General features: G+C 39.6%; 2 protein-coding genes across 4 annotated transcripts in view; both read left to right on the top strand.

The window, feature by feature from the left end:
• LOC145481300 (uncharacterized) overlaps window positions 1–20,464 on the top strand; it is a 172,621-nt gene that overhangs the window by 14,511 nt on the left and 137,646 nt on the right. The window lies entirely within an intron of this gene.
• On the top strand, window positions 12,402–16,289 carry LOC145481917 (uncharacterized). 3 transcript variants are annotated; one of them, XM_081460503.1, is made up of 4 exons: window positions 12,402–12,793; window positions 13,878–14,167; window positions 14,351–14,396; window positions 14,857–14,882. In XM_081460503.1, the coding sequence occupies exons 1-3, from the start codon at window positions 12,403–12,405 to the stop codon at window positions 14,357–14,359; spliced, it is 690 nt and encodes a 229-aa protein (XP_081316629.1). In that variant the 5' UTR covers window position 12,402; the 3' UTR covers window positions 14,360–14,396; window positions 14,857–14,882. The 3 variants fall into 3 exon arrangements, 2 of the variants coding, with proteins under 2 accessions (XP_081316629.1, XP_081316618.1); XR_014048691.1 differs by having other exon boundaries at window positions 13,878–14,396; window positions 14,857–15,164; XM_081460492.1 differs by lacking the exons at window positions 12,402–12,793; window positions 13,878–14,167 and adding an exon at window positions 15,343–16,289 and having other exon boundaries at window positions 14,221–14,396; window positions 14,857–14,909.

Genomic DNA, 20,464 nt, shown 5'->3' on the forward strand with positions numbered 1-20,464 from the left:
CTCTATATAGAGGTGTCCGTTGAATACAGGTATTTTTTGCAGTGAATGTGGGAAAAGAAAAATGGGACTTACATTGCTGTCCGCTTAATAGAGGGTGTCCGCTTAATATGGGGTCCGCTTAATACAGGTTTGACTGTAGCTCTGTCGGACTCTGCAAAAAGAATGCATGATTTTTTTGTCCTGGTTAAGGTAAGGTGCATATGTCGTAATGATGTGCATAGCCTATAATTGATGGTAAATATCTGCAATGAGTAACAGTAAATACACATTATTATAACGTGGATGGTGAGAGCCATCGCCGAGGTTCCCAAAAGACCCATTAAATGTTTGGGGAATTGAATATATTATTCCGTGCCGGCGTGCTGTTAAAATATTGTCGCATTCCAGAAGTGAGTGCTGCGGCAAAACAGAAACTAAGTAAAGAGGAAGCCAAAAAAACAGTGTACAAATGTACAACAGGAGTTAGGGCTCTGAAAACTAACGAAAACTGGATTAATGTATTCAAACTACAAACGCTTTGACAAGCATTTTGACCAAAGACGAGCTAAGCAGAGTCTTACAAAGTTTATGACTGGAACCGTGGTAAAAATGGTTTGAAAGAACAGCTCGATATATTTAAGGAGTCCATCGAGTGCCAATCACTCATGGAGTAAAAGTTTGCATTTTGATACATACACGACGAACCCATTCAGAGCAATGTGTTTTGTAAATAATTTCTGAGCACCAGAAAATGTCGGAAGTGTCGTAAACGTAAGTTTTAAACCAGTTAAAACTTGTCAAGAACGGATATCTCTAATTTATTTTCCCCTGATTGTGGACGGCGGCTGATCAAATGATCGAGCGGTTACGAGTAGAGGCTGCTTCTCGTCTCTCACCGAGCAAACAAAGAAGGGAATCTCTGTCTCTCAGGGTCAGGTTTGTGCATTTTCTGACCTCAGCCTTGAGTATACGATGTTACTCACTATTAAGACGCAAAAATGGAAAATTATTGATGTACAAAGTTGATTGCTTAAGAAATAATATTTTTCTTTATATTTCCGTAACGTGTTACTATTTATATCAAATGTGTTTGAAGACGTCGTTATGAAAGCTGATTTGGTTGTCAGAGTCACTTGAACATATGATGCGTATTAAACTTGGAAAAAAATGAAGTGCACTTCATTCGACATACTCTACAACGCGTGCGTAATATCTAATCTTTATGTCCTTTAAATTTTTTCTCCAGCTTCTCACTGTGTTCTCAGCGGTCCGGAATCCTAAAACCTTGAATCTGATTGGCTAATCTCGTACACTCCAGGGGTCCAGATTTTCCCATCCGTCCTCGGAGAAACGATCGCTCTGAATTTCCAACTTCGGCAACTTTTCAAGCTTTTAGTTACACCTTAAAACAACGTAACATTTGAACTTTCAACACAGAATCAAAAAAATCAAAAAAAAAAAAAAAAGAAGTATCCAAACAATATCGCTTTTTGTGCCTGAAATGTCAAACGCACCCGCACGCCAGATTTGAACTAAACGTTTGTAATTAACATTCAACAAAAAATTTGCTTTTAAAGCAATACCGTATAGGGAAGAATTAACACCTTATTTGCCCTTATTGTGCCCTCGGTCTTGAGCGCGTACTCAAGACCTCGGGCACAGCTTTTCCCAATACGGACCTCCCGGCCAGGAAATAACATGTATGTATTATGGATAAATTGTTAAGTCAGTCAGCATTTTATGAAATAAAACTACAATTTTTGTGAAATAAAACTTACCATCGGGGATCAAGGAACTGCTTACGTGAGTTTGAAATGAGTTGGGCTTGTTTTGTTGTTGTTGTTGTTGTTGTTTTTTTCTTTTCTTTTCTTTTCTTTTTTTTTTTGGCTTACAAATGTTTTATTATCACTGCGGAGCGTTAAAGCAAAAGTTCACAAACCTACATGATCATAGATAGTTCTCAGCCCAAGAGATTTTAAATAAGTACTAGGCAATTTATATACGTCAACTTAGTCTATATTATTGTTTTCGTAGGAGCCCTGACGAGTTTTCAGTGACAGAAGAGTACGAGGATATCGGTGAAGCTCTATTTTAATCACCACATTATGACTACTGGCAATGAAATTTCATATCAAATCTTCCATGGCTGCCTCTACTAGCCTACTCATCAAATAAAGTATATATGTGTGTATGCATATCTTAAGTCTTCTTCAGCTGTCGCTAAAACTTCACGTTATTATATAAACCACTACCCTGACGCTGACTGTTGACGAAACAGAAGGAAAATGTAGAGTAGCGCTAGTATTTCATAAGAAATTTGGAGAACGGTATATGTTGTGAGTTCTCGTATGAGAAGACCGAGAAAACGGGTAAACTATTAATTGTTTTCTTTTCTTTATTTCCTCTCACTCTCATTCTCTCTGTGGTACTCTATTTGATATATGTTTGGGGTTGGAATGGCCCCCGGGGAGTGGCTGCATCGTCCTCCTTCCCCTATCCCCACCTCCCCCCCCCCCGGCTCCTCCTAAAAAAAAACATACTGAAATAAAAAAATAAATACATATCTTAGCGAAAATAAGACAATGAAAATACGTTGGTGTCATAACTGTACATTGTGCCTTTGGTTCAAAACTCATGGATCCGCCTCCCACTCTAGTTAAAATTATTTGCCCTCTCTCTTCCTTATAAAGCCCCCTTCCTCCTTAAAATGTATTGAAGAGAAACAAGTTTACCCCTGGGCTAAATACAGGCCACACCTGGCACAGCAGTATCTTAACGAAAGGCCGATTGCTAGCAAAATTAAATTATGCTTCGTTCAAACAGAAATCGTACCTGTCTACCTTATTACCATACTTTTTCTTTTCCACGGAACACTAATAATTATTGTTTAGAACGTTCATATAACCGCTTCGGTTAGCTTGAGACATAAAAACAGAAAAGCTAGCAACTAAAAGCTACACCGATCGTATCTCTTACAAGGAAGCTTTTCTGATGGCTTGATCTCGCATCTGATTGGTCGGCAATGATTTAAAAGCCAAATCGCACGTACATATGGCCTTTGGATTCGCTGGAACAGTAATATTTTTTACATCGATATTTAACACTCATTTCTCCGGCGTTACTCAGGTTGTTGTTGTTGTTGTTGTTGTTGTTATAATATGCTATGGTTATATTCCTACCACTCCAATAGACCATATTCGTATTCTCGGTGTCGGACTGGAACTAGCTTGCAATGAAGGCTCATGCGGGGGAATATCATTAAAAAGAGATTAATGTCATTTGCATTTGAAAAGACTCCCCGTATTAGCCTCAATTGTATGCTAGTTCCAGTCCAATACCGAGAATACGAATATGGCCCATTTCTTGTGTCCGAGATTAAAAAAAAAGAAAACGTTTTGTCATTCCGGAAAAATACTTCTTTTTGCAATAGCAATGAACCACTGAAATCACAAAATAGACGCAAGTGAGGCCCCGTCCTCACTACACCGGAGAAAATTGAAAACGCAACAATCACCGGTGATTTTGGATTTGTGTTTGGGGAAACTTGTTCATGGAAATATCATGATTATCGTGGAGCAGCGTTTTCGAAAAGCTCCGTTTTTAACATGTTTTCCGTCCACACTAAAACGCAAAGCCCGCGTTGCCAAATTTCTCCGGTTTGAAGAGCGTTTTCGAAAAGCTCCGTTTTCGTGACGGATTAGTGTGGACGGTAGGCCTAACCGTAGAAATAAAGCTGTCTTTTCAAATTTGTCCGGCGTTGTGTGGATGAGGGCTGAAAGCACCAAACAGGCTCTTTGAATAAATAGCCTTTCAAAACTAAAAAATACTTATATTCAATAGCATCCTGTCGCGATGTGTGATAACCCTGAATGATCAATTTTACATGTTCTTCGCTCTAATTTCTTCAAAATCTGAATAACCCAAAATCGAACGGTTCTTTTTCCCCTTTGCTCGAATTCAGTGAAAATACAACAGTCACTTCACCGAATGCGTTTTAAGGAGGTTAAGATCATATATTGTCACAAACATTGGATGAAATAGTCAACTTATGGATAACATTTTAGAAATCATCTCAAAGGATAGTAGCCAGTGTTTGAGGAAGTTTCTATGCACCCGAGTGACAAAGAAAGAATCAAGTATTATTTTGGATTTAACGATCAAAGACGTTGAAGAACTGTTTGTGCTCGCTTGTTACACAGGCTCCTTAAACTGCTTGTTGGTTTTGTCAAAGTTTGGTAAGTTACACATGATACTACTTACAAAGCAGTCCCTGTTCTAAAAATATGTATAATTTTTGGAAAATAAAATTGAAGTTATTCGGCAGAATCTTAATCACATCCTCTGCCTCGGATCGGAAAACGGAAAAACCCTGTCCCGATTATGCAGAATGTGTAAAACAAGTTGTAGAATAAGAGTTTGTTTGGCTGGATTAGAAAATAAAAGCTTACAAAATCGAAACGGTGAAACGTGAGACATTTCTTAGTACTTTCTTTCGGTGTACAATTTTTAGTTTCAGTTTTGAGCTTTCGCGCCTTCGCAGATGTCTCAGCTTTTCATGCGTTTTTCTAAACAACAATATTTCAAAGAATTTCAGTTTTTCGGTATTCTTGTAAATTAAGTATTTGCTTTAAGAAGCACAAGTCTCAGCAATTTAGTTACAACACAGTGGTAAACGCTTATTTAAAGAATTGTTGCATACATTTCAACTTCTTCAGTGATAGATGTCGAGTGCACTTCATGGGCTTCCTGTCACGCCACTCCGAGTAGCGGTAGAATATGATAACGCAGCTGTAGGGAAATGGCTTTGTTGTCATGGAGCTAATGTCAATAACAGAGACGTCGTGTGGAATACCAAGGCAGATGACATAACTTCCGATACATTGCTAGTTCGTGTCGAGTCCCCTGTATAACGCCTTTACACTTCCTCCAATCTGCTGCGTGCGCTAAGATACTTCTAGAACATGGAGCCAACATGTGCGCGCAAGACTGTATGGGAAAAGTACCTTTAGCAATGGCAACGCTTAACGGTCGTGACATTGTTTTGGAAGCACTGTGTCATTACAGAGCACCTCTTAATTTAGTGAGCAATTGGGGAGCAACACCGCTGACGTATGCTCAATACGGGCGCAGCAAGGCCGAGCGAGGTCAGCCACTGAAATACTGTGTCGTTCAGGAGCTGACGTTGATTTGCAATATAGAAATGGAAGAACAGCCTTGCACCTGGTTAAAGATGTAGAGTATGTGTGCTTGATTCTATCGTATCATGGCGATCCCAGTATTGAGACAGTATTCGGTAAAACAGCGCTTATCACTGCTGCTGAGAACCAACGATGGGACATTTGCCGCGTGTTATATGATGCCCAGGCTGCCTTGAGTCTTGGCCGAATGGGTCGAAGATTTTCTCTGTTTTGTTCCCTATCACGTGACCATCATGCCTGGCTCGTCAAATTTTCCAGGAATGTTAGAGATCTAAGTCATCTTTGTCGGTGTGTGATACGCAAGCAGCTTAAGACGAGGTGTAAAAATCTCCTGAAGGAAGCTATCAGCTTCCTTTACCAACTAAATTGAGAACTTACGTTTCTTTCTCTTTACACCCGCTGGATACGTGCATAGGCGACATATTTCGACCATCTTTCGACATGCTTTGAAAACGGCTGAAAGACCGTTAAACAGTGAAACTGACAATTTTTCAATTTTTATTAGTGAAAGAAATGACAAATAAATGATAATTACTGACCTCAAATGGCTGAAGATTGTTGAATTTGCATGTTTCCCTATTTAGGGGTAATTCAAACGATTTTTGGGTAGTCGATCGGCTCTCAATAGTGCCCTTCCGGTAGAATTGGGCCGCTTTAGCAAGGTGCAAACATTCAAAGCGGTCGATTTATTTCTCCCGAAATGAGTTCTTGATACTCCTAATATTATTTTGATGTCAAATAAATCCATCCTTCATGACTCAAATTCGAGTTCGACCGTAAAGAAGTACGTTGTGCTAAATTTTTTTTCGTAGGCCAGGTTACATAGCATGTCGAAAGATGGCATGTTGAAAGATGTCGCCTATGCACGTAGCACTATAAGTGGGTGTAAATAACTAATCAATGGTAATGCTGAAATATACCCTCATTTCCGTTTTTGGTTTTGTAATATGTTAGTTCTTATTAAGGTCCACAAATGTGAAGAAAGTAAGTTAAGAAAAAATAAAGTCCACGGCAAACGCACACGATCTTCCACACTGTCGAATAACAAGAGAACATCTCGATGCTGACAACACATTAAGGACGTTCGCGCTATTTGTTTCTGCGCATCCTTACTACGCACGCAAATTCACAAGCCACATCATGCGTGAGCGTGCGCTAAGTAATAAAATGAACAATGATAGGGCAGGTGGCCATTGCTATAGCTTTGCCTGCGTTTAACGATCTTGGATGTTCGGTGACCCCTATTTTTCTTTCCAGAAACAGATTTTATTTACCATTATCTTCACATTGTCCAAAAATAAACGAAAAATCAATGTGTGAAGTTAAAAAAAATTCAAGATTGCTGTCCACGAGATATCGAATCCTGCCATCTTGCGGCTGTAAGGCGCGTGACTCTATGGTCGCTAAATACAAACTTGTTCTTTAAGGAACCTCACCAGTTGACTAAATTCACTTAATAGGTCCACTTAAACAATATCTGGCAGAGAACATTTCACTTCAAAGTTCTAATGACAATATTTTTGGGCTTACAGATATTGGGGCCTTATTCGCTAACGAAGCCCGATTTCTTCAAATTTAGGCTGTTCTTTCGGACATGTTCGCTCCAAAACGAAGTCGGTGATCCCCCATTTTTTGTTTTTTGTTTTTCGCATTTCTGATATAACTAACTCATCATCTTACAGTGGTAAAAGTCTCAGAAAAAAATCAATGTTGGAAAATTTTCGGGCGAACGTCCTTAAGTATTCACGTGCCGATTAAAATTCGCAAGGGAACGAGAGTCAAGGGAACAAATAGCCCCTACCCCGTCAGGTATCTTTTTAACCTGGTACCCAGTGCTGACCGGGCTGATGTCGTCTATTTTGTTTTTAATGGCGGCAATGTCAAACTAGTGCTTCATTTCTGCAGTTTTTTATTCCCTGAAGAAACAAGGTATGTGCAGTTTCATTTTACAAAAAGGTCGTTACGCTCTTGGGCTATGAAGAAGACGAAGTACTTTGACAGTGGTTGGCGATTTTGTGCTAGAATGCGAGCAATTTCCAAAGCGAGTCGAACGTTGCAGGACATTGAAACCTCGTGTTTTTTTACCTTGCTTCTCTACAAAACACGACAGAACAGGTTACCAAAACTCGCTCAATTTAATAAGAAACACAACGGAACAATAAAATGCAACACCAGATATTGTTTTGTGAACCTTATTCGGTTACGATTTCGCTACTGTTTATCGGCAGAAGAAAGTCGCAATAGACCATTTTACAGTCGTCTGCTGAGTAACCTGGCCTTTGGATGGCAGCGAGGCTGGAGTTGACCTTGTTTTGATACAGACTTCACTGCTTTTGTCATGTAAATGCACCTAGTTAGCATCAGAACAACTTGTTTTACGCAACAAAAGCAGTCAGGTCTGTATCAAAACAAGGTCAACTCCAGCCTCGCTGCCATCCAAAGGCCAGGCCACTGAGCAAACAACTATAAAATGGTCTATTCTGAACTCCATACAAACTCTTGCATTTTTAAAATGTCATCAATATGTAAATATGCTGCTCGGGTTGCAAGCGTGCATTATGATTTGATGGATGCCCGTGTAAATGTTGTCATTACTTACGTAAACGTTCGCTCGCTCAAGGCAAGTAAAATCTGTATGATGGCTAATTTGGACAGTTAAGGTTTTACCACGTTTTCCATTTTTTTATTTTATAATCGCTTTTAGCTGATTTCAAACCCCACATGGCATTAAAGAACAATGAAAGCGTAGTATACTCACGCAAAAAATTCTCTCGGATAGACATGAACATTTACTGGTCAAACCCTGTCCTGATTCTTGTCTCAAGTTATATGTGAATTAACTAAAACTGCACTTAGCTGCCCCTAGAACAATAGCACCTCTTTTGTTTTTATTCTGGTTGAGATGAACCAACTTTTACTTCCCAGCAAATTTTAGTCCAAAATTTGCCAGCTAGCAGACGCACCACCCTACTCTACACCTACTAGACACATTTGGAGGTATGGTTGCAAGGCCATATCTACATCTTCAGTGGGGAAGAAGAGGGGAATGGGTGGATGGGTGTGGCTTCAGAGCCATCCACGGTCATATTCAATACTTTAAAACTGAAGAGGGAGCGAAAATGGCCAGATGGGTGTGGTTCAAGGACCGCATCTACGCATTTTCAGAGTTCTCGGCGAGGGTAGCACCTGTATGGGAGGTATTGGCATAATCCTAAGGAATTGATGAGCCAGTAAGTACTCGCATAAACTCACTGGAATTACCCAAATTCCGGTTGAGGTTAAGATATTGACCGCGAGTAGCCTCTGGGTTTCCTAGCCAGCAAAATATCGGCTGGGAAACAGGTATTTTAGGATACAGTTCCTTTGACTGACCCTTAACTTAATAAGTTTCATTGCAATAAGATGAATCCTCTTGTACTCATAGTCACTTACAGGAAGCAGGAGGTTACTAGCATTTTTCGGTGGGGGTAAACTGACTTGTTCCTCTGCAACAAACAGAACTAACATTTAAGCTCTGTTATGAATTTTATTTAAATGACTGTGGGAAGCTATACCAAACTCATTCTGAGCCTGCGAAAAGGCCCACGTTTGGTCCGTGTTTTGATGCCTGGTGACGAGTTTGACCGCGCGACTTTGCCTGGTGGGAAACTGCGCATGTGCGTGCTATCCATGTCTCGGTTCGTCCACTGACATAATTTACAAGTATAGCTGCTTGCCCCTACTTGCCGAAGTTACACGTACGTTGTTTCGTGGCATTCGCGTACTTATCCAGAGTAAAAGTTGTCTTCCTTGCAAACAGCAACAGAGGGAGATTTATTCTGACGGTGGTGAAATTGTGTAGCTGAATTTTGCGGGTAAGTGAATAACCATTAAGTGGTAGTCAAATTCCGCAAAAAATGCCCCTGGTGTCTTCTCCAGCAACCTTTTAGTAAGCCATATCGGAGACGGTGTCCGCAAAATGCTACTACCTAGCCCCAATTTTTATTTACGACCGGCTTCGTGGGCATGCCAGATGTAAGAACCTGAAAGAATGTGCGAATTCCGCCACGTGTTTCCATATATTATAGAAGTATCTGTTCTGGCGAGGACATCGGAGGCATTTCGTGGACTTCTGTAGACTTTTGCTTTTAGGTCGGTTTATAAACCGTTAAACTCATGAGTTAAGAATCGTTTTACCGAAACTCGTAAGGGCACTTGCAATTCAATTCAAACGTCGGTGAAGTGTCTTATGATGTACCGCGCGAGAGATTTTTTTGTTTGTCTGCATATAGGAAAGGGCTTACGCTTAAGTTGAGACCTGATGAACTAAGTTCTGGGCACTGTCTAGCTGTCTTTCCGTCGAAAGGATACATGTAGGAAACGGAGTTCAGTCAACTTCCCTCATGCGGGCCCGTTTCTTTAACGATGCTAAAGTTGGCTGTCGCTAACATTCGCTACATTAATCTGCGATCTGTTAACTCCATATAAATGCATATTAATATTAACCAAATATTTCATCACAGTAATTCTAATTCTCTTGAAAACGAATACGAATAAGCCAAGCTCCGAATAATATTCAATCAGTTTGGGTCTTGAGGCTTATAGCACGTCAGCAGCTATGACTAAGTCTAAAGTTTGTCAAACTAGATATGCTGTGAAAATTATTCTTTGCTCTAACTTTTGCAAGACTTAATTGACTTGCAGATTTCGGAAGTCTGCCTGCCAAGATATGATGATGTTTAACATTTCTTTCTGAAATGTTTACATTTGTTCCAGCCACACTGACGAGGCGGTGAGGTCTGCAGGGAAATTTGATTTCGTTCTCCATTTCAATTCATTTCAAGTCAAGCCGAGAAGTGAATTGTGAGCTAAGTCAACATTGATTAATTCATACTTCGTTATTTTGGGAAGGACGCTTCACCGATTTTGATTGTAATGCAGAAACAGTTTCAAAACCACAAAAATAAGTTAATCTCATAAGGCATCAAATTGACTGAATTCTTCATAGGCACTTAAAAACTGATAGATTTCTTTGTAAGCAAGCGATCTGCACTGAAAACGAGCGTTTGAAACAGTGTAAAGTCAAAGTAAAGCTTGAACAGACAATCCTTGAATGGTTTCGTATTTAGAAGTTTTTGCATCATTTATTCTTTTGCCGATTGTTTGATTTCACCCCGGGGCAACAAAACAACCGTTCGTTTCCTAACTTTCTTAAAAAAGCTGTATATTGACTTTGAAAACGAACTTTAGAACCAACAAAGTATCTGTTCTGACGAGGACATCGGAGGCATTTCGAGGACTTTTGTAGACTTTTGCTTTTGGGTCGGTTTATGAACCGTTATTTTGGGAGGGACGCTTCACCGATTTTGATTGTAATGCAGAAACAGTTTCAAAACCACAAAAATGAGTTAATCTCATAAGCATCAAATTGAATTCTTCACAGGCACTTAAAAACTGACAGATTTCTTGGTAAGCTGGCACTTTCTTGAAAAAGCTGTATAATGACTTTGAAAACGAACTTTAGAACCAAGTAGACGCTTTGCTGCGTGTACCCAGGCAGTCGTTATACTAACAAGCACTAGCTGTATTGCAGTTGAGCTAAATGTTCTGCATTGGAAGTTGTCGGAAATTCAATGGAATCGATGAGCTTAAGCTCTTCTGCTTTTGATTGCATTTCTTGGAATCGATTAATAGCTTATTACTCGTTTGCAGGTCTTTATAACAGCCTATAAACGTTTCAGTCTATTTTCCTCAGCCTTTGTCGTTGTTATTTGCGTTTCTCAAGCAAGCGAGACATTTTGAATTTCCGAGTTATGGCGGTGCGTGACATAGACCTATGAACGCGTTTGTTGAAAAACATATACTTATCTCGTGATTTTTAGCCCAATCAGAAGTTAAAGTACTAGGAAAAGTGCTTATGTAAATACTTGTTTGTTCAGTACAGATAATCAGTCGCCTAGATAGCCAAAGTAAGCTCTAGATGTTTACACTATTTTCCGGCCGCAATGTTGGCGTACCGTGGTGGTACTGGTCTCTGTAAATTTGTGCAAAATATTTCGACGAATATCTGAGCTAGGGAAAACGCACAGACTTAAAAATTAGCAAAGTGTCATCTTTATTAATCTCCTATAACATCACAATTTCTTGATTTAATCCACTAAATGGTTTTTGAATAATTTTTCTTACTGCGTCAGGATTGCGTGACAGTGCAAGCCAAGAATTGTTTCGCTGGGGTCAACAAATATTAGTTTCTTCAGGAGCCATAATCGGGGACGGAGACCGTAAGCCTTGGGATCCGCGCGAACCCATGATATGGGACAATTTTTCTATTTTTAGAACAAATTGCGCCATCATGACGTCATATATCCGCGCGGATCCACGCACATGTTGGGGGCTCTCGCGCGGATGTTGTCATGTTGCCTGATCAAATGGTGAGAGTTGAGAGATTTGTACAGCAATGGCAGGGTTTGACAGCTGTAAATAACTTGAAATGGAAGTCGATAGCTCAGTTAAACGAGTAAATGATTCAAATTTGGAAGAAATCAGCTCAGCCACACAGCAAAAGAGGGTGAAAACGATGTTTGAGACACTCTAGAGTGACACGAACAGTGGGAAACCATTTCAGGTGCGCAAGTCGCTTGGTTTTATATTTGTAACTTTTAGTTACACGGCATCGGTTTTCACGCTCTTTTCCGAACTTTCGGGACTAAAATAAGTTAATTGACACTGAATGTATTTCAATTATGTCCAGGTTGGTAAACTTAACCTTCGTGCACACATTCTTGCTAAGAGCAACGAATTAAGATCTCTTGAAGCCCTCGCAGCAGATCTCCTGGATCCCAGAGTAGAGGTTCGTGTCGAGGTTGTGGGAAAAAGTGGAAAGCCATCCCTGGTTGTCGTGAAGAAACAGAAAGCTACTCTCTCTGACGACGTGCCTTTTGACGACGTGCAACTCGTTGTTGATGCAAATGGTGAATATCGTTTGTTTGTGTATCACTTTGAGCTCGTAAGAAGGGGCACGATGAATATTAAGCAGTCGGAACAACTGAGAAATGCAATAAACGAAGTCGCTGAGAATTGTCCTTGCCCTGGAGTGGACATTAAGATAACTGGCCAGCAGGATTATCTGTCCTCAGAAGTAGAAGAACAGACCCTTCCTTGGCGCAGAGTTTTGTCAAGAAATTGCGCGTGAGTGATAAAAAACGCCCAATCTGACAGTGGAAGGAAGTGTCGATGCTGTTACAAAATGGAACAGAAACTGTCAGAACGCCTTAACCAAAAGAAGTCTCTGACTCAAGAACACGTAAGGAGCAGACAGTCTGCATCATCCAAAGTTCGCTTCAGTTGCCTCAGTCCAAAGAGCCAAAGTAAGCGATTGAAAAATGTGCAGCAATCAAGGAAAAACATGGCAAAACAGGTCAGACGATACAGAAAGAAGTTCTCCGTTTTACTGTCCGATACACATAGCTCTGACTTGGACAAATTGATGGAGAGAGTTGAAAGTACACCCATGGGAAGAAAGGAATTTGAAAAATGTGTGGCGGACGCTGATCGTTTCCGACCCGGTGCAGGACATGTCTTGCGTGAGATATGGGATTCGGACAAAGCGAATTTCCGGAAAGATCAGAGGAAAAACGGTAAGGTTTAGTAGGGTATGTAATTCGACCTACATGCGTCAGGCAGCACTCTCAAATGCTAAATTGTAAATTGGTCCGAAGGTGATAGGAAATTAAGAGGAATTATCAGTAATTGTGCATGAGAATTAGTAAGCAAATAACTTAAGGGATGCAGTAAGTGACAAGTTCACTCCACAGCACATATATATCTGTCATGAACACCCCTGGTGTGTTTCTATTCATCCACTGTTCCAGCTCCCCCCCCCCCCCCAAAGTTAGGGGGCATAGGGCCTGGGGGGGTACTCCCCTATATGGGCTATATAGGTATGTGCTGCGGGATAGGGTATGGTTTTTTGAGGTTCTCGATCCTTAAATAGGGTATCATTTTCACCCATGTTGGCATAGTGTCCCAGTGTGATCCTTAGATAGGGTGCCTAAATTGTATAGTTGCTAAAATTGACTCGTTCAAGCTATTGTGAGTTTTTGTTCTTCCCTTGCATAGGATGTCATTTTACAGGTTTGGGCCTTAAATAGGGTATCAATTTTCGTTTGATTCATCCTTAAATAGGGTCAGGATTTAAGACCCTTCGTGACACACAACTATCCGAAATTTATGGGAGTACCCATAGGGCTTCATATGCATGTTGTCTTGCTTAAAGGTGTAAATTTCTGCCTACTGGTCTCACTTAGGGTGTTGGGCAAAATGTCAGAGGAATAAAAGTAGAAAATGTAAATTCCGTATTTTTTTAATAATTTGGTATCTTTCAAGAGGGTAAAAATAGCTTGGGCCAGGCCACTGGTCTCCTTCAAGGGTTTAATTCAAAATTTCTGACAAACATCCCTGTCTGTTCTAGAACAGCAATAAGAAATGCTGTTAATTAATGTGCATGTATGTATGTGGAGGGCTTTTTCTTCTGGATCCATCTTATGATCAGAAGGGAGTCTGTTGCAAACTTGTCCAGCATTAAAATTTGAAATCCTGTATTGTCCACATATTTAGATGGGCATGCAAAGAATAACCCAGTAGCTTGGTGGTTCTTTTACATATAGCTCATACCTTTTTCATTAATTTATGCTTCTCCTTATTATACACATTCTATTATAGGATATGGACATCGATCTAATCGTTGGACGCAGGCGTCTTGGCGAGTGGCTCTTGCCATTTATGCACGCTGCCCGGCCCTGTTTGATGACCTCAAGAAGCTGGATATTCTCCAGCTACCATGCAGGAGGTCCTTGGAGAGGGTAATGGCAAAGAGAACAGTAGAGGATGGTATCCATGAAGAAAGAATCATCGAGCAACTCTGTTTGTTTAATCAATTTAAAACTACTGCAGTCCTCAGTGGAAGACCAGAGCCACTGGGAGTTGGAGAGCTCCTTTTTGATGCGACAAAGGTGAATAGAGGGTATTCCCTTTGTTAACATCATAACAGCCAAATTGGTGTACCTTATTTAAAAAGGAATTTTGACTATCTTCCTTTGCTTGGTACGTCTGCATGGCTGCAATCAGTGATGTTATTTGAATCCTACAGGGCTCATTGAGCATGAATTAATGCACCTTATTTAAACATACAACAGGGATGGTGATATTTTGAAGAATGGGCAGATGAGCACAACAACACAGGTATGTATACATCAAAAACTTTATTCAGTTAACATAAGTTGTTTGCCCAGTAAAGGTACTATTAATACAGGCATCATATAAAGAAACAATAAAAAGATTAAAAGTCAAGCAATTGGGTCACTTCACCTGGCTGTCCTTATAGTTAAAAATGAAGGTCAGTCTGGTTGATGATGATGTGATTCAAATGTTTAACATTCAACATTTGGATCAATAAGTGTCAATCACATTCACATTTTTTTATTAGATCTCTGTTTTTACTTGACCACTTGAAAGCAACACTTTCATGGGAATATCAATAACTGTATGCTAGTTAACCAGTAAACCAGGTCATAATAAACATAACACCAAAATACTGTAATTAATGATATTTACAGTACATCCCTCTTTCTGATCCCTCATCCCTAACTTTTTGGGGTGGCAAACTGGACTATGTCTCAGTTGTCCTTTTAATTCTTTGCAGAATATGTGGACAACTCCAAACGAGCACGTGCAGCAAAGTTTTTAGCATGGCAGGTATTGCAGATTAAAAATTAATTATATATTAACATTTCTTGTTTACTTGTTCTTGAATGTACATTTAAAAGATCACATTACATCGCTCCTGGTCCTTGGAGGGAAGACAAGTGTTCCCTTTAATGGGGCAATAGTATATATTATATTTAATTATTGTATGTAGCAGCTGGGACTATGACTAATATCTCATGCCTTCTTACAGGACGTTTCTGGCTAAAGATGATTAAAAAAGCAGTCAATTGTAAAAGACACAACCACATCAGCTTTGCTGCAAAACATTTATCATGTATCAATAAAAGTTGTACAATAGAAGTATTATTATTATAATTATTATTTAACAATATATATATGAATGTGAGCTGGGATCAGTTGTTTAGTAAGCCCTTAATGGTATTTCTTATTTAGCTTGCCTTTTTAATTTCTTTCCTTCTAGACATTTGACCTTCAAAGAGTCATGGTCTTTGGATTTAAACAGTTCTCATCATACTTTTTTGAGAATTTTCCTGGATACACACTGTCTCCATTGCGGCTCTCGATAAGTCACCTTGAATCCCTTTTTGGCACACTCAAGTTCCATGCCCATGGTTCTCTAAGTGCAGGGAATTATGGGTCATCTCTTGGAAAGATTCAGTTGAGACAGGAGCTGAAGCTCACTGCTAGAGCCACAAGCCATGATCAGAAGGGTTACCGGGACCAAGAGGTCCATATATCTGGCCCCACAAGTGTGTCCACATTGAACACTGATCATCAACAGTCTTACATTGAAATCATGGCACATTTTGTTCCTTATGGTTATCAGGGTGTTAAAGAATTTATTTTTCCATACCAAATTTCTCAAAGCACTTTTCAGGGTAGGCAAGGTAGCTCTGCATGCATCCTAATAGCCCTTGTAATGGGTTTCAAATTCTCCTCTGGGTTGATTGGTGAACCAAAGAAAGTTCTTGAAGAGGGTTGGTTTGGCCATGTGGTATCAAGTATTTCTGAGGGCAATAAAATCTTTGATGAGTGCTTTTCTGCTGCAGGAGTACGTGGGCTTGATGATGAGGATCCCAAAGATTTTTTTATTAATGGTAATAACTTCCAGGATGTCATTTCAAATGTCAGGGAACGGGCAAACATGAAAAGGAAATCAGTTGGTATCTTTGTATCTGGTGGAAGGACTGTAGTAGTTTTAGTTTGGGAAAATGGGGCATGTGCGATTTTCGATAGCCACAGGCATTTACAGTATGGGTGTATTCTCTCCCATTCCCTACCGTCCAAAGAAAATGAGTTGATATTGTGGCTAGCCAAGACATCCCAGAAATTTTACAGCACCTCAATACAGTATGCCCAAATTACTTGGGTGGAGTACAACGGATAAATGTAGTACATGTCAAAATGTGCCTTGTCATTTTAGAAGAAAAAAGTACATTTAGTATAGCTTAGTCAGCTAAAAACTGTTGTGTGGCAGAAGTTTAAGTACACTGATTTCTCCTCCGAGCATTTCTTTTTGGTTGTAGATAATAATTATTATCATAAAAACTCTTTTCAGCCTGGAAGTTTAAGCTGGCTGTACTTTGCCATTAGTCATCAGTCACCATTTTACATAGGAACAAGAAAATGTCACACTGTAAATATAATAATTATTATTAATAGTCTTGTAAAGTCATTCAGCACATTTCTAAATTATTATCATGGTTCCTTAATGTGGTGAAAATTGATTACCAAACAGCATTTAAAAAAATCATTTAAGAGTCTGCCTTTCAACTATTAGGGGGCAGTAAAAACATAACTGATATATGATTTGGAGGCCCCCCTCCAGCTCTCCTTATGATAATATAAGTCCACCTTTCCATTATTTGAGTACTCCTTACAAAATGTATGTATCAGCGAGAAATATGCCCTACAAGTACTTAGAGCTTTTAATTACATCATACAGATGTTTGAAACCACTTGCAATAGTCTTCATTGCCAAACTATAACTGTTATTCACTAAATATAGATCAGCTCTTAAGATTACAGAAACTGATATTTCAGGTGGCCATGTTATTTGCACGTATGATCCAACTTGTAGTGTATTAAACAATTTTCTTGATCCTTTATTTATTGCATATTTAAAATGGTGTTCATGTAACTTATGAAGCTTGAATCATGCCTGAGAACTAAATAATTATATTTTTGTGCTGTTAAAGACATACAGTCGCTTGATGGGTCGATCATCGAATTCATGCAAATGCATGCAAATTTAGCCCTAGCAACAAAATAACAATAACTTAACAGATATATTTTTTTGGTTAATTTTTCTGTAGCCCTTACACTTACTGAGTTTGAGTACCAATGTACCTGACTAGCTGAGTGTAGCTCTCAATAAAAGGACCAACCTTTTAAGCTGTCACTTCTGGTTATTCTCTTGCTATCATATTTTTGCAGTAAAAATGAGACTTGTCATATTTTATAAGGCAAGTTGGTGCTGCCCCAAGTATAAACCATTACAGTGAGACTACTCGAACCGGGCCACCGCCAAGAAGAAAACTTGTAAGACATTATTAAACATCCTCAATTAAGCACGCTTATCGACGCTGTAAGTTTTCAGCTTGTCCCTCAAGCTTTGGTCGGCTGAAACGACTTTGCCCTCCTGTATCAGTTTTTTCTCTTCTTGAACACTGTAGAATTCCTTAAATCTGGTATTACATATTTTCTTAACTAGCTCTTGCCATATGGAGCAAACCCTAACCTCCTCGACTGGTGCCGTGCACGCCCTTTTAGATGCTACCAAAAATAACTCTTGTAGCTCCTCATCAAGAGCAACTGATTGTTTGGTCAGCTTCATAAGGTTTTTCGGATATCTCTTCAGATTTTTTTCAGTCCACATTTCTCTTAATCTTTTATCTAACGTTAACAAAACAACAGTAAACTTACTACTAAAGAAAGTCAACTTTCCTTCGTCCAAAGTTTTTAGACCCAATGGCAAAGATGTTTTCTCCTCTGCAGAACAGACCATTTCAGACATGATTTTTACTTCGGCTGCATAATTATCCTTTGTCGCTTCAGAAACTTTCCTGACTCCTTTCCGTGCGTTAACAATCTCCCTTCCTTTCCGTAGTTTATGCAGCGCCGCCCCAGATACTCTAGCAACGTCCACAAAGTCGGAATCGACAACAGTGTCCACGCCTTCACTTGCGGTGGTGTGGGTTTTCTGTTTGTCAATGTCAATCTTAATTTGCATGACTGCGCTGTGAAAATTTTCGTAAAGTGCCCAGTAGATGGTGTTAAGAACAACGGCGGCATGAAAGTTGACTTCGTCAGTTTCGTTCTCATGCAATTGAATGGTGGTGACAATTACCCTTTTCATGTTTTCCCAGAGTTCGGATTCCTCCACGGTCAACAACAATTGGGAACAAATAACTGAAAACGAAGCCCGTTTGTCACTTTTTTTCACCTTAGCGCTGGATATTTCGGTAAAAGCTTTAATTATTTTGGAATAAATATCCCGACAAAACTTCACAAACATTTCCTTAACCGTGTCGCTATTGAGTAGGGTGGACACCATTTGCTTGCGAAGGGGAAATATTGACAAAGACTTTTCATTTCTTAATTCATTTTCGCAGTGTGTTTGTGCACTCAAAACGTAAGATATAAGAGTCTCCTCCAGCCTTTTTACGTCGTTGGTAGAAAGGTATTTTCCAGAAATCTTTTTCCTCTTCTCTTTACTGGACTCATTCCCCTCTTTATTTGTGGCTTTTGGTACCTTTTTTCTCCTTGCATCTTTCTGTCCTCTCCTTGGTGAATCCTCACCCGACATGTCCGACAGATCCTCTCCACTCGATAAGTCGGAAAAGTCACTCCACTCCTCTTCTGAATCATCCTCACCTTCATGGTCTTCATGGTCATTGTCAAGGAAGTTCTCAAGGAGGGCTTGGCGTAAATTAGGAAGCGAAACTGCTGAGAGAAATCCTATATCTGCCTCACTCACGAAGGTAATTTCGGACGCCATTTTTTCCCCGCGCGACATCCGCAAAAATCCTCGCAGCATGCACGCGCGTGTGCCGCAGGTGATGGCGCAATTTGTTCTAAAAATAGAATTATTGTCCCATATCATGGGGACAACCCCAATACTAGAGATGGCGCGCGCTTACGGTCTCCGTCCCCGATTATGGCTCCTGGTTTCTTTCAGCTTAAAGTGGTACTATGATCCAATTTTTCTTCCTTGATATTTTAGGTGTATCACATAGAATTCCATGAAAGATTAAAAACACCGTTTACCGTCTGCAAATATCTGCATTAGTTCCGGAGATATTTAAGTTTGAAAAATGTGTAAAATATGCAAATGAGATGACTGATGACGTCATACACTCAACCCAATTTTATATCAAGTATATAAATAGAGCTACCTTAGTCAATTTGCAATGTAGACCATTGAAACCTGGTAGGCTAATAGTTCTACAGGAAACACACCTACCGTTATAAAAAATTCTGTTCCCATGGCAACTCACTCTCTTCCAGTCCCCACCCACTTGATTTCAATATGTTAGTGATTTTCAGCTCGCAAAACATTTCACGAGGCCACAAACTTGAGCTAACATATTTATATGCTTGCTGGATCAAGCATATGAGGCACCATTTGCAAATATCAAAATGGAACATCAAAGGTGGCCAGAAATGCCTTTAATATTGGGGAGGTCTGGAACCCAGTATGTTGCCATGGTAACCAAACTGTTAAGTTCATATTGTGGAGCACATTTAGTAGAATCTTACTGCAAAGAATCAAACATTTCTGATACAAATTGGCTGAGATATCTTTTTTCATCATCTTTGATGAAAATTTGGTTGAGTGTATGACGTCATCACTGGGCCAATTTGCATATTTTAAAAACTTGAATATCTCTGGAACGAAAAGAGATATTTGAATATAGTAAACAGCATTTTTCTTCTCACACAGGCTACTTATTTATGTTTTAAAATGGCTGCGATAGGAAAGATGCGATTTTCGTCATAGTATCACTTTAAATGTACAATAATTCGCTACATGGGTTTCACTCCTGTAAAGACACATAACTCTGTTACAAGAAAATAACGAGAAAATATCGTTAAGTTCGAGATTTTATCTTTATTATACTTAACGAAGTTTCTCAGAGCGTTTTACTTAGGTGTACTCGAGCAGATATATTCGTAAACAAATTCTCTAACCTTTCTGCCCTTGTTGCTCAGACGTTCTTGAGTTCATGCTGGGATTCTACTTCTACTACGCTTCTGAAGATAATTTTTATCAAGTTGAAGAGTAAATAGCCCCGGTTGATGGCTCCTTTGGTATAACATGACTCTTGATAAATTCACTCAAAATGTTCGCTCGTAAATTGATCTCTCGTAAGGCTTGCAGACCGACCCGTTCCGAAAACGCTTAATGTCCTTTAGTGTTGGTCTATCTCGAACGGTGTGTTCGTTTGTATATGATTTCATCGCCCTAGAAATCATGGAATCCGTGCTAAATTTTCACGACGACAACTTCTGTAAATACCATGTGCAGTACGCATGCACAGGTGACGCATGCGCTTTAGAGACCGGACAGCGATTTGTGA

The sequence above is a fragment of the Orbicella franksi genome, chromosome 1 (assembly GCF_964199315.1).
Source record: "Orbicella franksi chromosome 1, jaOrbFran1.1, whole genome shotgun sequence".
Classification (NCBI taxonomy): domain Eukaryota; kingdom Metazoa; phylum Cnidaria; class Anthozoa; order Scleractinia; family Merulinidae; genus Orbicella; species Orbicella franksi.